The sequence below is a fragment of the Caenorhabditis remanei genome, chromosome I (genome assembly GCF_010183535.1).
Source record: "Caenorhabditis remanei strain PX506 chromosome I, whole genome shotgun sequence".
In the NCBI taxonomy this organism is placed as follows: Eukaryota; Metazoa; Nematoda; class Chromadorea; order Rhabditida; family Rhabditidae; genus Caenorhabditis; species Caenorhabditis remanei.
The window spans coordinates 8,676,305-8,690,311 of NC_071328.1; the positions used below are offsets into that span (position 1 = coordinate 8,676,305).

The 14,007-nt window shown below is 35.9% G+C and overlaps 4 protein-coding genes across 4 annotated transcripts; 2 read left to right on the plus strand and 2 right to left on the minus strand.

Annotated features, from left to right (window-relative positions):
- Positions 1 to 22: 22 nt before the first annotated feature.
- GCK72_001774 (uncharacterized protein) lies at positions 23 to 1,408 on the minus strand (the record flags this gene model as incomplete). Its single annotated transcript, XM_003114746.2, has 7 exons — positions 23 to 202; positions 299 to 421; positions 467 to 540; positions 584 to 734; positions 789 to 863; positions 941 to 1,204; positions 1,331 to 1,408. The coding sequence occupies 7 exons, from the start codon at positions 1,406 to 1,408 to the stop codon at positions 23 to 25; spliced, it is 945 nt and encodes a 314-aa protein (XP_003114794.1).
- A 914-nt stretch (positions 1,409 to 2,322) lies between these two features.
- GCK72_001775 (uncharacterized protein) lies at positions 2,323 to 6,475 on the plus strand (the record flags this gene model as incomplete). The annotated part of the gene is made up of 8 exons (XM_053723120.1): positions 2,323 to 2,438; positions 2,904 to 3,015; positions 3,058 to 3,340; positions 5,416 to 5,587; positions 5,635 to 5,713; positions 5,777 to 6,067; positions 6,111 to 6,196; positions 6,244 to 6,475. 8 exons carry the CDS (start codon positions 2,323 to 2,325, stop codon positions 6,473 to 6,475), a joined length of 1,371 nt encoding a protein of 456 aa, XP_053591765.1.
- A 1,151-nt stretch (positions 6,476 to 7,626) lies between these two features.
- GCK72_001776 (uncharacterized protein) lies at positions 7,627 to 8,990 on the minus strand (the record flags this gene model as incomplete). The annotated part of the gene is made up of 3 exons (XM_003114897.2): positions 7,627 to 7,962; positions 8,114 to 8,464; positions 8,907 to 8,990. The coding sequence occupies 3 exons, from the start codon at positions 8,988 to 8,990 to the stop codon at positions 7,627 to 7,629; spliced, it is 771 nt and encodes a 256-aa protein (XP_003114945.2).
- A 2,658-nt stretch (positions 8,991 to 11,648) lies between these two features.
- GCK72_001777 (uncharacterized protein) lies at positions 11,649 to 13,569 on the plus strand (the record flags this gene model as incomplete). Its single annotated transcript, XM_053723121.1, has 8 exons — positions 11,649 to 11,751; positions 11,795 to 12,159; positions 12,205 to 12,300; positions 12,352 to 12,522; positions 12,567 to 12,707; positions 12,760 to 12,906; positions 12,963 to 13,235; positions 13,303 to 13,569. The coding sequence occupies 8 exons, from the start codon at positions 11,649 to 11,651 to the stop codon at positions 13,567 to 13,569; spliced, it is 1,563 nt and encodes a 520-aa protein (XP_053591766.1).
- Between the last annotated feature and the right edge of the window lie 438 nt (positions 13,570 to 14,007).

The following is a 14,007-nucleotide window of genomic DNA, read 5'->3' on the forward strand; positions in this document are numbered from 1 at the left end:
TCGAAAATCAATGTTCAGAAAACTATCCGAATTTATTCAAAAACTTTCTCAAGCAGTACTGACTTTCAAAATTGAATAAAAACATTCGGTTATGGATGTATTGATCTCCAGCAAAGATACCGAATCTCTTCTCCCTTATCAAACGTTTCACGAACTCCATGAATTGTGTTTTTCTCTCTGGATAGTCTTGATGTTTGTGCATCTGAAAATTCCGAATGAAATTTGTAAATTTCGACAAAATGAGACTCCGCCTATTCACGCCACGCCCACTTTTGTACTCAAACTACCCGAAACCCACCTCAATGTTAATCTGACAAATGTCAATTCCATTCTGATCGAATCTTCCATTTCTGTAGAATATATCAAAGAATCCGTCACCAAATTCAGCACCTTCTGCATCAAACCACATGTTGTCAATTTTCTGAAATAACTTTGATGCATCATTTGAGATGTATCATTACTCTACCGTAACATTCAGAAGATTTTTGAAAAAGTACAAAATGTCGACGTGGATCATACTCTTCTTACTGTAGCCACCATCTGAATAAATGAAATAAAATGTTTCTAATTCTCTTTTTCTCACCTTCAATCATAACCATAGCATTTGAAATTCCGCTATGAGAGCCAATTGCAAGAGGGAAATAAGTTCCAATTTGAGAATAAAGATCATCATTTATGTAACTGACTGGATCTGCTCCATAGAATGTTACATTGTTTCCCAGCTTTTTCATTTTCTGAAATAGGATAATTTGATTTGAACCTATCTTAAAGTTTTACACTTTACTCACTCGTCTGAATTGTCTTTCTGCTTGAATGTCTCTTCCGATTCCAATGGAAAACAAGTTGTGCGGACCGAAGTTGTACTGAAAAAACCAGAGAGATAATAATGGATGAAGCTAGTTCAGTGACCAATTCCTTATTAGTCTGTGCTGAAACTCACAATTTTTGGGAATATGACATGTTTCATTTCGTCCGAATTTTTCAAAGTGACAATCCCAATTTGTTGAACATTAGCACGTAGATCACACCGTTTTGAGGCAAACATAAAGTCATCCCAGAACTTCTCAGGATTATCAATCCACAACAAATTCTCTGTGATACATGTATGCCATCGAGTGAAAACATCTTGAGTATCGAATCTTTTGAATACAGATTTCAAGTCAATTTCGTCTTGTTCAGCTTCGACCCAGTCCTTGTAGTCCTCCTGGAAAGTGAATATAATGATTTTTCAATCATGGTGATTACTGTAGCAAAGAAAATTGTTTTGAAGTTCTGAGAGAGGATTAGTAATCTCAATGCTCTGATATCATCCATATGTTTTTCTACTTACCGAGCACCAAAATTTGAATAAATCAACAAATGTCACTAATAACAAGAAAGCCAAAAGAAGCTTACATGACCGACGCATCGCTGATCCACTGAACTCATGCCAAAAATTCGTGGGGCGGAGTCTCTGTTTTTGATCTGATTGCCATGGTTGGAAGGGAAAGGACCGGAAAATCTATTCAGGATAGACCTTTCACGTTTATTACGTGTCTGGTGAAATAAGGAAAAGGGGTGTGGCCAAAAATGGACTACGGTAGTTGGGTTTCGTGTTTTGGCAGGATTCCAGATCAACTGGATTCTGGAATTTCGTTTTGAAGTTTGGAACGTTTTTAGATTGTTTATCTCTTTTTCTAACATTTGAATAATTTCACAATATTGTCGGACCACAGTAGGTTAAAGAAGAGGAACTATTAGATTTGAAAACTTCAGCACTCAAAGTTATTCTGAAAAATAATCAGTTGAGTCTTAATCTGTCATTATTGAATTTGAGCTTTAGTAATTTAAAGAAAAGGTAAGTCACTTTCGATATCTGATGAAAAGAAGGAGATTGTTTTGTTATGAAAACTGCCGTCATGCAGAGTTTGACTCTTCTTCAGAGAATCGCATACTTCAAAAGTTAAATACAAGATTCTTGCATGAACTTTTACACTATCAGTAGAATTAACATTCAGAAAGGAAACTTGTAAAAATTAAGTTCTAGTAATTTTGTTGCTGAGTTCATTCTGGTATTGAACGAAATGTTTAAAAAGTTCTGAACCCGAGTGACAGCATCTTGCCAATTACTTTAATTCTTACTGTCCGGATCAAGATCGTCAAATCCCTAGTGAGTTATGCGAATCTTCGGACATCAGGAACCCAGGTATTACCGTAACCAGACATACCGTATCCACTCAAAACCTGATTCCCCAAATTATCGAAAATAAAATTCGGAAAAAAAACTGAATAAGCTGAAACAAGAAAACCCGAAATGCAACCATAACACAGTGGATTGATTTCATGAATAAAGGATGTAGGTTGGATTCGAATAGAGAATTCCGAAAATTGAAAAAACGACACGGAGATCAGACGTATATCGCCGAAAGCGATCGATGTGTTGGACATTTGGATGGGAAGTGAGTGAGAAGAAGAGAGAATTCAATGAATTAAAAGAGAGAAATGAAACTAACTTTCCGGATTTGTTTAGTGATTACTTTGATTCTACTTTTTGTCTATTTATTAGTGATTGTTGATTATGGAGGTGAGTTTCGGAAGGAGAAAGGATCCATTGAATGTTTCTCTCAAGGAGTTTCCCTTTACTGATTACCGTACTACTATGGGGATCGTTATCTTTTTTGAATCTCGTCTATTTTTTGACAAACTTTTTTTCGTCAGGCGTTTTCTTTGAAAAACAACTTCTATCTTACCCTTACTCCAAGTTTTCACTCTTTCTCCAAGCATTCACTCAGATTTTCCAACTCCGTTAATCAAAATTGGAAAAATAATTTTATTAAGGACAATTCATTTCAATATTGTTCTTTACCCTTCAGACTCTTATTATTTCATTCAGAATTCACATCTCCTCTCCCCATAATCTACAGTAACCAGTGCCACATTTCTGATTGGAATCATGTTGAAACTCACTCGATTAGCCCCTCCTTTCGAAATGCAATGTCTCGACATCTATGGATGACTTTGGATTTATCAAGAGAGGTGAGTAATGCTCCCTATACTTTATCAATTTCTCATTTTCAGGGCAGCCAAAATTACACTCAATTGTCTCTTATTGGTGCATATGTTTATCCAAAATATATATCAATCACAATCAATTCTCAATCAATGGTCAAGCAATCTGTCTATTGCCGGTACTTTGATTGTAAAAGAAATGAATTAGTTGGAAGTGAATGGAAAGGAGTCATCTTCCCAGAGTCAGTGATTCATTGCCCTAGAAGAAAAGGGGCGGAGTTTGTTTCAGTCACGAAAGAAATGAGAGATGAGCCGCCAACACCGATGAAATTGAAATACAGAATATATGAAAGTGAGTAGATGTACTGTTGAAAAACTGAGAAGAACACGAGTTCCTTATGTTTCCACAATGAGCTAGCATGCCAAGTTTCTAAACTTTATGTTTTTAACCTTCCGAAATTCAAAAAGGGAATGCCAGTCTACTATAAGTTCAGAATACGGTCTAGACTTCGAGTTTATACTGAAACAAATCTCTGTTAGACATAATACAAACAAACCTTCGAGATATTTTTCGACTACTCTTCAAGTTCTGAAGTGAAAACATAAACGCTCGCAGTCAGTGGGATAATTTGCTAAAGGAAGGCCAGAGCTGTACGTGAGAGCCATTTAACAAAACTGGATGAGAAAATGTGTCGTCGATTGTACGACATGTGGATAAGCAACATGATTAAGCTGATGAACTTTTTGACAGTGTAGAACAAGGAATACTCGTATAGTCTCTATGTTTGCACATGAGTAGAATAAGAGTCTAAGTTTGCAGTTGTCCTTTACTAAAAAAAACCCCTTTATATACAGTATGTACGAACCATCACAAAGGGGCCATAATTTTCTTTGGCTGCCACTCTCGTTTGATGATGTCTCCTGGAGTTTGATCTAAGCCGATTCACTGAGTGTTTTTGTGGTGGTTAGGGCCTTTTCGACTTGAAGTCATTTACTCATAGTGTATCGATAGTGGGCTTCATTGTTGTAAACTTCCACCTGCTAGATTGACGTCGGTAATATTGGTTCTAGATTGAAAGAAGAATAAAAAGTATTGATGAAATAGTGGTCTGCCAAAAAACCATGGTGCTTACAGAAGAGAAGCCGCAACAGAAAATGATAACCTCATTTTAAATTACAGTTTGTATAACAGAAGGTGTTTTTAGTTTGTCTTGATTCTCTTTATTCATCTGATAGCATTCAAAACTGATCATGGCCAAGAACTTTCTTACCAACTTAATATAATCTTTGGGTTCGAATCTAGTTTCGAGTTTTCATTAGTTTTGATTAATTCAAGTTTTGTGGAAAGTACACGAATGTTGTTTTGTTTTTACACGTAGGATGGTCTTCAATCCGGTTGTCCTACAAGATTTTTCAACCGATAGATCAAAAGTCCCATTCTGGAATCACAGATTCAAGAAACCTGTTTTTCATATTTTGGAGCGGTACGCGTCAAAAGCGAAATGAATGCAGAAATATTCAATACTCAACGTTTCGTTTCTCTTCTACACTCCGATTCGTTCAGCGAATTTAGTAGATTTTATCTGGTTCGTCGGGATGTATCCAAACGAAGAGTCAATTGTTCAAATGGCAAGATCCGCTCTTTTGTAAATATATGGGACCAGGTTTCGGTATAACTAGAGAATCAAGACGATAGAAGTTGAAGATTCAGACAAATATAATCTCGAACATCCAAAAAGTTTTAAAAGAATCCTAGTCGAGAAGTAGTTTGAGATTAGGAATCACACAGACAAATCACTTTCCAGCGTTTTCTACCGAACTATTTAGAAGTTCTTCAGTGAGAAAGATTCCCCATAACTGAAACAAAGTATCCATCCAATCGGCTCAGTTGATAGTTCTACATTAGAAAATTCACTCAAAAAGTAGCCGCTATTCAGAACTTCTCTATTTTGGAAATGGCAGGTACTTCAAACTCATTTTAAGCATTTGCATCGTCATACTGCTGACATCTCTCATTACGGGTCATTTCACCCACGTAACCTGTGTACGATTGAAATCTCTCAAAACCAACAAAAAATTTGCTTCCGCGCTTCCTTCCGTGAGACAGAAACTTCGATAACAATCGTTTCACTATTCTCAATTTCTGATTCAAGTACATACAGATGAATATCAGATTCCCGGAGGAATGAAATAGACAAAACGAATCGAATAGATGTCTGTGACCTGTTTTTGTTTCAAGACTATATCGAACGATTATTCGAACTGGATAACATAAATATTTTTTTTTCATGAAACTTGGGTTTGTGTTTTGGAATTGAAACGGGAGATGCATTACCGGCACTAGATTAGTATTCCAAGTAGACATAGATCTCTGGAAACAAAATTAAATGACTTGTATGTTGATAACAATGAATGAGTTATTTGAAGGACCAGTTCATAATCTGTCAATTTGTGTTGCTGCTTTCTATGGAAATGAGCCAAAATGGATACAAATCGCAGAGTTTATTGAGCATCACAAAATGGAAGGAGCCACGTTTTTCTATTTTCATATTGGCAACATTTCCAGTTACGACCGACGGATACTGGATGAATATCAAAAGTTAGTTTCAGAGATTAGGGTGTTCATGTTATTTTGACAACTTACAGTTCTGGTGACATTGAAGTCAAGGTGTTGCAAGAGAAGTACGAGAGACCATTCTATGCATGGCAGTTGATTGAGATTCAAGTGAGCTAGAAAATCGGAACATAACAGCGGATTCTATCTGATTCTATCGATTTTCTCTTCCAGGATTGCCACATGAGAAGTAAATATCATTCTAAATGGACAGCTTTCATAGATATCGACGAGAGAATTCACACAACTGAAAAGAATAAAACATTCATTGACATATTGAATGAACTCGATGGAACGAATGTTTCAGAAATCAAAATGCCTCACGTGAAAGTTGTGAAAAACGGAGAGACTCCACCAAAATACGAGAATTCTGAGCAGATAAAAAGGGAAATTTTTACAAGGAAATACACAAAAACGGCACCGCCAGCTTGGTTCGCATCGAAAGCAGTGATTAGGCCGGATAGGGTAAACAGCTGAAATTTCTTCCAAATGTAGAGATAATTTTCAGATAGGAATAATGTCAATTCATGAGGTGATAGCTTTGGAACCAGGATACAAAAGTATTGAAATGGATTCAGAAAAACTAACTTTCAGGTAACTTTGATTCTGAGAAAAGAAAAAAAATCATAATCCATTTTCAGACACTACAAAGACACTCTCCATCGTGTTTCTGGCAATGATTGGGCTCAAAATGAAACAATATCCGACAATCCAATCTCTTCAGAATACACAGATTTATTGGCGAAAAAAGTGATTGAAAAAGTGAAATTTGTGTACGAGAAAGTGCCGGCGAACTGCTCAACAATACCCGTGTACATGACTTCTTCAAGGTATTTTCCAGATCCTTGCGATAAAATGTTGTTGACTTGGTGATAATTAATAGGATAAATTATTTGTTCTAGTGAAATAAATGTAGTGATTTCTTCCCCAGAAACTAGAATTCCCCACCGAACTACACACAGCTACAGTATGACATGAAAATAATCGAAAGGAAAAAATACAAATTATTTATTCGATGAAACGATTATATATCTCACAATGGAATAAATTGGATTAAAAGTCGGAAAAATAGTTGAGTTAAATATGGGAAAAAGGGTAATGAATTAATAAATGTCGAGAGAAGGAGAAAGGAGAGAAAGTAAAAGAAGAATACGGGACGAAATTCAAATTTTGTACTTGGGAAAAAACATAAATATGGAAAAGAGAGAAGGAATTGGGCAAGAAATTTTTGTTCTTTTTTAACTTTTGAATCTTTAATTTTTTGGGTTTTCTTCTTATGAATGTTTTTGTATATTTGTATTTTGTATTTTTTTTTCAATTTTCAAGATTTTTTATCAAAAAAATGTTCAAAACTCCGAATTTGTTTTTTCTTTGTTATTTTTGAAAAAATTAATAAGGTTATGAAAAAAAAATTTTTTTTTCAAATTTTTGAAATATGCAAAAGATCATTTGGGTTTTTTAAATTTTTATTTTTTTATTTTATTTTTTTTGAAGCAGGTTTAAATAGAATCGTTGAAACTTTTTGGGATTTTCTTTTTTATAAGTTTTTAGGGTTTTCTGGTTTTTTTTTCTATGAAATTTTCTTTTAGACATGAGAGGAAGCAATAGTATTTTGGAATTACAGTAGTATCCTTGGATATTGGATATATTCAAATACTCTCCAATTTGCTAAATATCAGAGAATCGTTCTAACACGAATCATATTTTCAATGGTAAAAGATAATATCACAACGTAGAAAATGGGAGAAAATCGAGAGTAAGGGTGCGGCGATGAAGATGGATAACGGGCCAGTCTGAAAAAAATTCATAATTGTTTTGCAATGTTGAGATATTCAGATGAGACTTCAAGACTTGCTTGAAATTTTAAAAATTGCGTCGAAAAGATAAAATCTTGAAACAAAGAATCAGAATCGTAATTTGTATGATTTCATTCATGCTTCCATATATTCAAACATGCGAGAAACAAACGAATTATTCTAGATCTATAGACTCGGGGGACACACCGAGACCTTCAGGAGTCTCACCTAGTTTTGATTTTCCATGAGAAGAGCAGTGTAATCTGGTGGGTTTGGATTCTTCTCATCAGTGAAACCATAGCGTGTTTTCTCTTTATTCTCTTTCGGCATAATCAATCCGGCATCAAGAGCAGCTTGATAGATTGTAGCCCCATGTTTCTTGGCTTTTTTCTTTTCTTTCTTTGGTTTTGGTGGCACGTAGTCATATCCCATTTCCATTGCAATTTCGACTGCTTCTTCATCAATTGGTGGGGTTCCAATGAAGTTTGATTCCATTTCCAAACGAAGGTAAATGCAAATTCCTGCGACGAAGTGTCTACCGTCTTTCAGATTGTACCAGGTGACCTGAAGTGAACTTCTAACAATCTGTATTTTCTTCGATTCCTCTTTTTCAATTTCTTCTAGAGTTCAACAGACACTGTAATTACCGATGTATGGACTACTGTGAAGCTTGATATCATCTTGACAAGAAAACTTGAAATTATCTTATAATTACCTGAGCACGTTCAGTGATCATCTGATAGGTCAAGAAGCTGTCCTTAAGCTTTCCCTCTTTTGGACTGAACTCTTGGAAAGTAGTTCCACAAGTGAATCCTTCACGTGGAACCCAAAGAGAGCAGAGGTTCTGTGGAATCTCAGCGGAATGATTAGGAAAGTTCTCACGAAGGAAAGTCTTGCACCAGTCAAGGTCGAATTCTTCACTATAACGAATATCCTCTGGTCCAATGATGAAAGTGAAGTCAGGATGATTGATTTGGGTAAGGCTGCTCAGTTTCTTCTCGACTGGATAACGACGGAATCGATGGAAACGAGAAGTACGACAGAATCGATGAGCACAACGGGATAGCTGGAACGTGAGAATGAGTGTTGTGAAGAAAGAAAATTAATTCAGAATTTTTGATGAATTGTTGGATAATTGATAGAAGATGGAAAAAAGACCGATGAACATGACTAAAAAAACAAATGACAGTCAATTTGAAAAATGAGATTGTGAGAAAAGAAACATCTGAAAACAACGCAGTTATGTTTATTCTTACCATAGTTGTCAAGGCCCGGCCCGGGCCCAGACGGGCCGGGCCGTGCTTTGTTAGCGAAATCAGGTCTCGGTCCAATTTTTTGAATTTTTTCGCGAAAAAGTCAAATTTTCGACTATCATTCAGAATTAGAAGAAATTCTGAAAAATAGTAAAAAAAGGTCACATTTTCGATGAAAAAATGAAAAAATTTCGAAAAAAAATTGGAAAAAAGGGTCATTTTTTGAAGCCGGGCCTTGACAACTATGATTCTTACCATAATTCCCAAAATGAAGCAAAAGAAGTAGAACGCGATAGTACCACGACAGAACGGATTGAATTCCTCCGACATGGTATCCATAGCGATCGGAAGATACGAGTGGTTTACCCTGAAAATTTTTAAAGATCTAGAGACATCCAGAGATAGAAAAACTGAGAAAAAGAAAGGTGAATGAGTTCGAGATTTCACAAATCATCACTAAAAAGAAGAAGAGACTGCGCTGTCCATCGTTCTTTTAATTCTGTGCTCTCAACACGCCGTCGACTTGCATTCCGTTTCCCTTATGAACTCCACCAAAGAACTCCAAAAGGAGCACATAACACACAAAAACACACTCTCTAACGTCAATCAGCAGCCGCCGAAATGAGAAAATGCAAAATCGAAGTGAAGCTGTTTGGGAAGGGGGGCTCACACTCCTGCCAAAAAATACTTGTGAAGGAGAATGTTGAGAGAAGGCAGAGGCACATTTATAGAGCCGCAGAGGAGAAAGGGGCGGGGCTTCCTCATGGAGTCAGAGCATACAATTAAGAGTAAGATCAGAACATATATCACGTGGGCAAGAAGAGGAAATTGAGCAGAATAACATTTCTTCAAACGAGAAGAAACGGAGGGCAACGTGGCAGAAACAGAAGGAAAACGAATGGACGGATCAAGAAAAAGAAAGAGAGAAAGGAAATTAAACAATTCGGAATGACGAATAATGAAGAATTGAACATTTTAATATATTCTGTCACGATAAGACCTTTCCAAAAACATCATTTCTCGTGAGTATTTTAGTTTATGAACTCTAAATGGAATTCGATGGTGGAGGATGATGGATACATCAAGGTCCAACTACAGTAACTGTGAAATGTTTGAAAATAAACCAATTGAATCAACTTGCTTCGAACTCTTCGTGAATTATTAGAATTCAATAAACATCAGAATGTAATAATTCTCATGAACTATGCTCTTCTGGTTCGTGTTTATCAGTTGACGAGTTGTGGATATTGCAAACAATTTTAGAAGCACTTATGTACGATTTCAGCCTTTCAGAATGAAAATTTCCCGAAACTTACATTGAAAAAATCAAATTTTCAACTGAAAATCAAAAAAAAAAATTAATTTCAGAATCACTATTTCGAAGTTTCGAAGTTACTTTGTCTATGGAAGAACGACTACACATCTTTTGATTTTAACGTTCATTGAACCCATACTCCTATCTAAAAATAGTTTTAAAAATTTTATTAGTCGCATGATTCGTGACTTTTCTGTTTGGTTCCTCGCAGTGTGAATTTCCGGAACGTTTCGGTAAAATTTACCGGTAAATTTACCGGTAAATTTACCGGAAAATTACCGGTAAATTTACCGTTAAATTTACCGGAAAATTACCGGTAAATTTACCGGTAAAATTTTCCGGTAAATTTCCGGTAAATTACCGGTAAATTTTCCGGTAAATTTATCGGTAAATTTTCCGGTAAATTATCGGTAAATATTTACCGGTAATTTACCGGTAAATTTTTACCAAAAAAATTTACCGAAACGCCCATTTACCGGTAAATTACCGGTAAATGAAATGAAATTAATATTTTTGGATTTATTTTTACGTGTGAAAAATTCCAAATATTTTTACACGTCATCTGACCTTTCACGCGCCCTGTTTAATTTATCGCCGGAATTTACCGGTAAATTTACCGGTTTTACCGAATTTACCGGTAATTTACCGGTAAATTTCAACTAGATTTACCGGTAAATTACCGGTAAATTCGGTAAATACCGGAAATTTACCGGTAAATTTTCGGTAAATTTTTACCGGTAAATTACCGGTAAATTACCGGAAAGCGCATTTACCGGAAAGTAATTATCGGTAAGCACACACTGGTTCCTCGACCTTTCCTGAAATAAATTCGAATAACTAAATCCTTCCTGTTCATAAAATGAACTCACTGATCAGAGAAACCGCGACGAGTCCACGGCGGACTTTATCACATAGTATCCGAAGTAAAAAGTTACCTCTTCGAAAAATGTTACAGAACACCAAAAAATCATGTTAAATTTACAAAAATCTTAGATCTTGAACCATCTGGAAAACTAAAAAAAAAAGAAAAGTTGTCATTGCTAAACGTAAAAACTTTCGAATTCTCAAGTGACGTGTTTTATGATTTCATTCGAAAAACATTTATGTTTCATATTGCAAAGTTATACTAATCTCTCCGGATGGAATTTCCTTTTCTCTATTGTTTTTAAATTTTATGGTTTTCTATTGTTTTCTTTCTAATTGCCACAGAACTCTATTACCTGAATACTAATCTGATAATATGTTCTCATGATCTGGGCTTTCGTGGTTTCATGACACCGTTTCTCAGAACTTGAAATATATAATTTCTCATATCCTCATTTCTATATCTCATCGCTCATTCTTTTCATTTTGTTCTTTGAAAACATATATTGCGGTCTCTCAAGAAGGCATAAAATGTCTATACAGACAGACCTCACTAATTGTTTTTGTGGCACCGTACCAAGCCGTGCCTAGCCCTGTCTTGTCTGACATCTTTCCGTTGTTATATGTCATTCTTTTCTAAATTTTTTATTCAAAAACATAACGAATATTTTCTATCAAAAAAAAAATAAAAAAGAAAGTAAGCGAGTCATTCTACGAATTCAACTGTACGAATCGCTACTTTAAAAGGCAGACAGACCGTCTTATTCTTTTTTCTTTATTCTGACTGCTGTTGCTAATCTAAAGCTATCATGAAGCGTATGTCCCTTCGTTTAAAAAATAAACTTGTGAGGACTGTGTCCAAGTTGTCTCTTGATGAACGTATTTGTCCCGATTCAACAGGAAACTTTGATCTCCAGAACAGTTTGTTTTATTCGTAATCCAGTGAGAACTTTCACTTTTTCAGAAAAAGAATCGGAACCAGAGCCAACTTCAGTAACCGATGATGAAGAAGAAGATGAAGAAGGAGAACCGAAAAAGATTTGGAAAGTTATGATAACTGGAGGTGCCGGACATCTTGCTATTTGTCTCGTTGAGAAAATACTCGAAATGGCTGAAAGAGACATAGCAGAGGGTGTGAAGAGTGATTCTGAAGAGCATTTCGAAAGAATTCTTCCATTCTTTGAACATCTTGACAGAGTTCGTAAATTGGAGAAAACCAAGAAGGAAGATATTATCAGTACTCGTATTTCTGATTATCTTCAGATTATTCTGATTGATTTGGCGGATCCAGAGGAGGGTTCGCTGAACCCTTTTTGTGCATTTGCTCAAGTAACTAATGTTTTTCTCTTCCTTTCATTTCATCGAACTTTTCAGGGTTCTTTTGCCGACGAAAACTTTATGAAACCCCTACTGGAGAATGTAACAACAATATTCCATTTGGCTGCAGTTGGTATGACAGGGAGGTTTGCTGTAAGTCTCGATCTCTCTTACTTTCGTTCATTCCAACTTGTTTTATTCTAGCGAGACCGTGAATCATGCATGCAAATCAACTCAGTTGGCACCATGAATCTCCTTTCGTGGGCCAGAGATAAAGGAGTGAAACAATTCATATATACTTCTTCAGTTGGCGTCGTTTTTGGTGGAGAACCACTTATAAATTTTAAAGAATCAGACAGAGATCATACTGAAAATGTGTGTGTTTTTACTTTGTTTCGTTCACAAACCCGTCTTTTCAGTTCTTTAATTTCTACTGTGAATCCAAAGCTCATGCTGAGAACATTGTTCGCCAGGCCTCCTATGAAAACATGAAAACTAGTGTTCTTCGTTTCAGTGGAATCTATGGTGTCGGAGAGAAAAGAGTTACGGAGCGCGTTATTGTAAGAGATACCTTCCAGAGAAGATCTAGAAACAACTTGAATTTAAATTTAGAACTTCATGAAAACTGGATGGTGGATTGCCGTTTTCAAGTCGAATGGAGTTGAGGCACAAACACAGTTATCGTCAGTTGATAACTGTGTTCAAGGACTCATCAAGGCAGAATTAGCTCTTCGTCATAAAGATTCTAAGAATGGACAAGTTAGTGAAATATATCAAACGCCTCCATTCTGATGAATAATTCAAACACATTTCAGATCTACAATATCGTAGACCGAAATCCAGTTGGCACATTCTCTTTCTGGGCTCCAGTTGATCAGGCTCTCGGTTTCCCGAAACAGAAGCTCACACTTCCTCCAATAGTTCTTCGCGTGTTGGCGAGATTCGTTCAATCGTCGTCTGATTTTTTCGGCGTAGAACCTTTTTTCACTGTATTCGAAGTTGAACTTCTGTTGGTCACCACTACGTTCAGTACTGCGAGAGCCGTAAGAGAATTGGGATATGACCCATATCCGAGTGCTATTCCAGCAGTAAGTTTCGGTTGATTTCTCTCTTGAAATAAAATAATATAAGTATCTCGATATCATGAGATTACAGATCTGCAGAAGATATGCAAGCAGTGAAGCATCTGCAACATTTGAACAAGAACGAGCTGGACGTGCCAATAATTTTCTCAAGAAAATGGCACTCATTGTTCTTGTCGGGCATGCGGTCCTCTATATTTCATATTTCTTTGTCTGCTATATTCTACTCGCAATTTATTATATTGTCCATGCAATCGGTTACTGCTTGTGGGCTTCAATCCAAGTCTTCTTCGCTGCGATCCACTTTTTCTGGAGATGTATCTCAACTTTCTTTTATTAAAATTTCGGATTTTCATGAATCAAAAACTGTTTTTAAAACTCACAACTGTTCTACTTTTCGATTCGATTCTCTTCTCTTTCTAGAATTCTCTTCTATTCGTCTTTCCGTTTTCAGCGCTTTCATTATTATGTTTCTCCAGATCTCTACAATTTCTCTCCTGTCTTCTCTTTTCCCAAAAAAACATCAACTTCTTTCTCTGTCTCTTTCTTTCAATATTTTCTTATTTTCTTCTTCTGTTTGAACACTTTCTTCCTCACTTGAAAAAAAATGAATTCGATCCCACATTCTAAACTTTTAATAAATAATTATCCACAGATGTCTTTCGTATAAAACCGTTTCCAATAACTGGGAGCAACTTTCGGATCTCATTATTGAATTTCAGGGAAAATATTTTTGCAATTTGATTCGAAAAATGAGCTTGAGCGCTACAGTTGAACC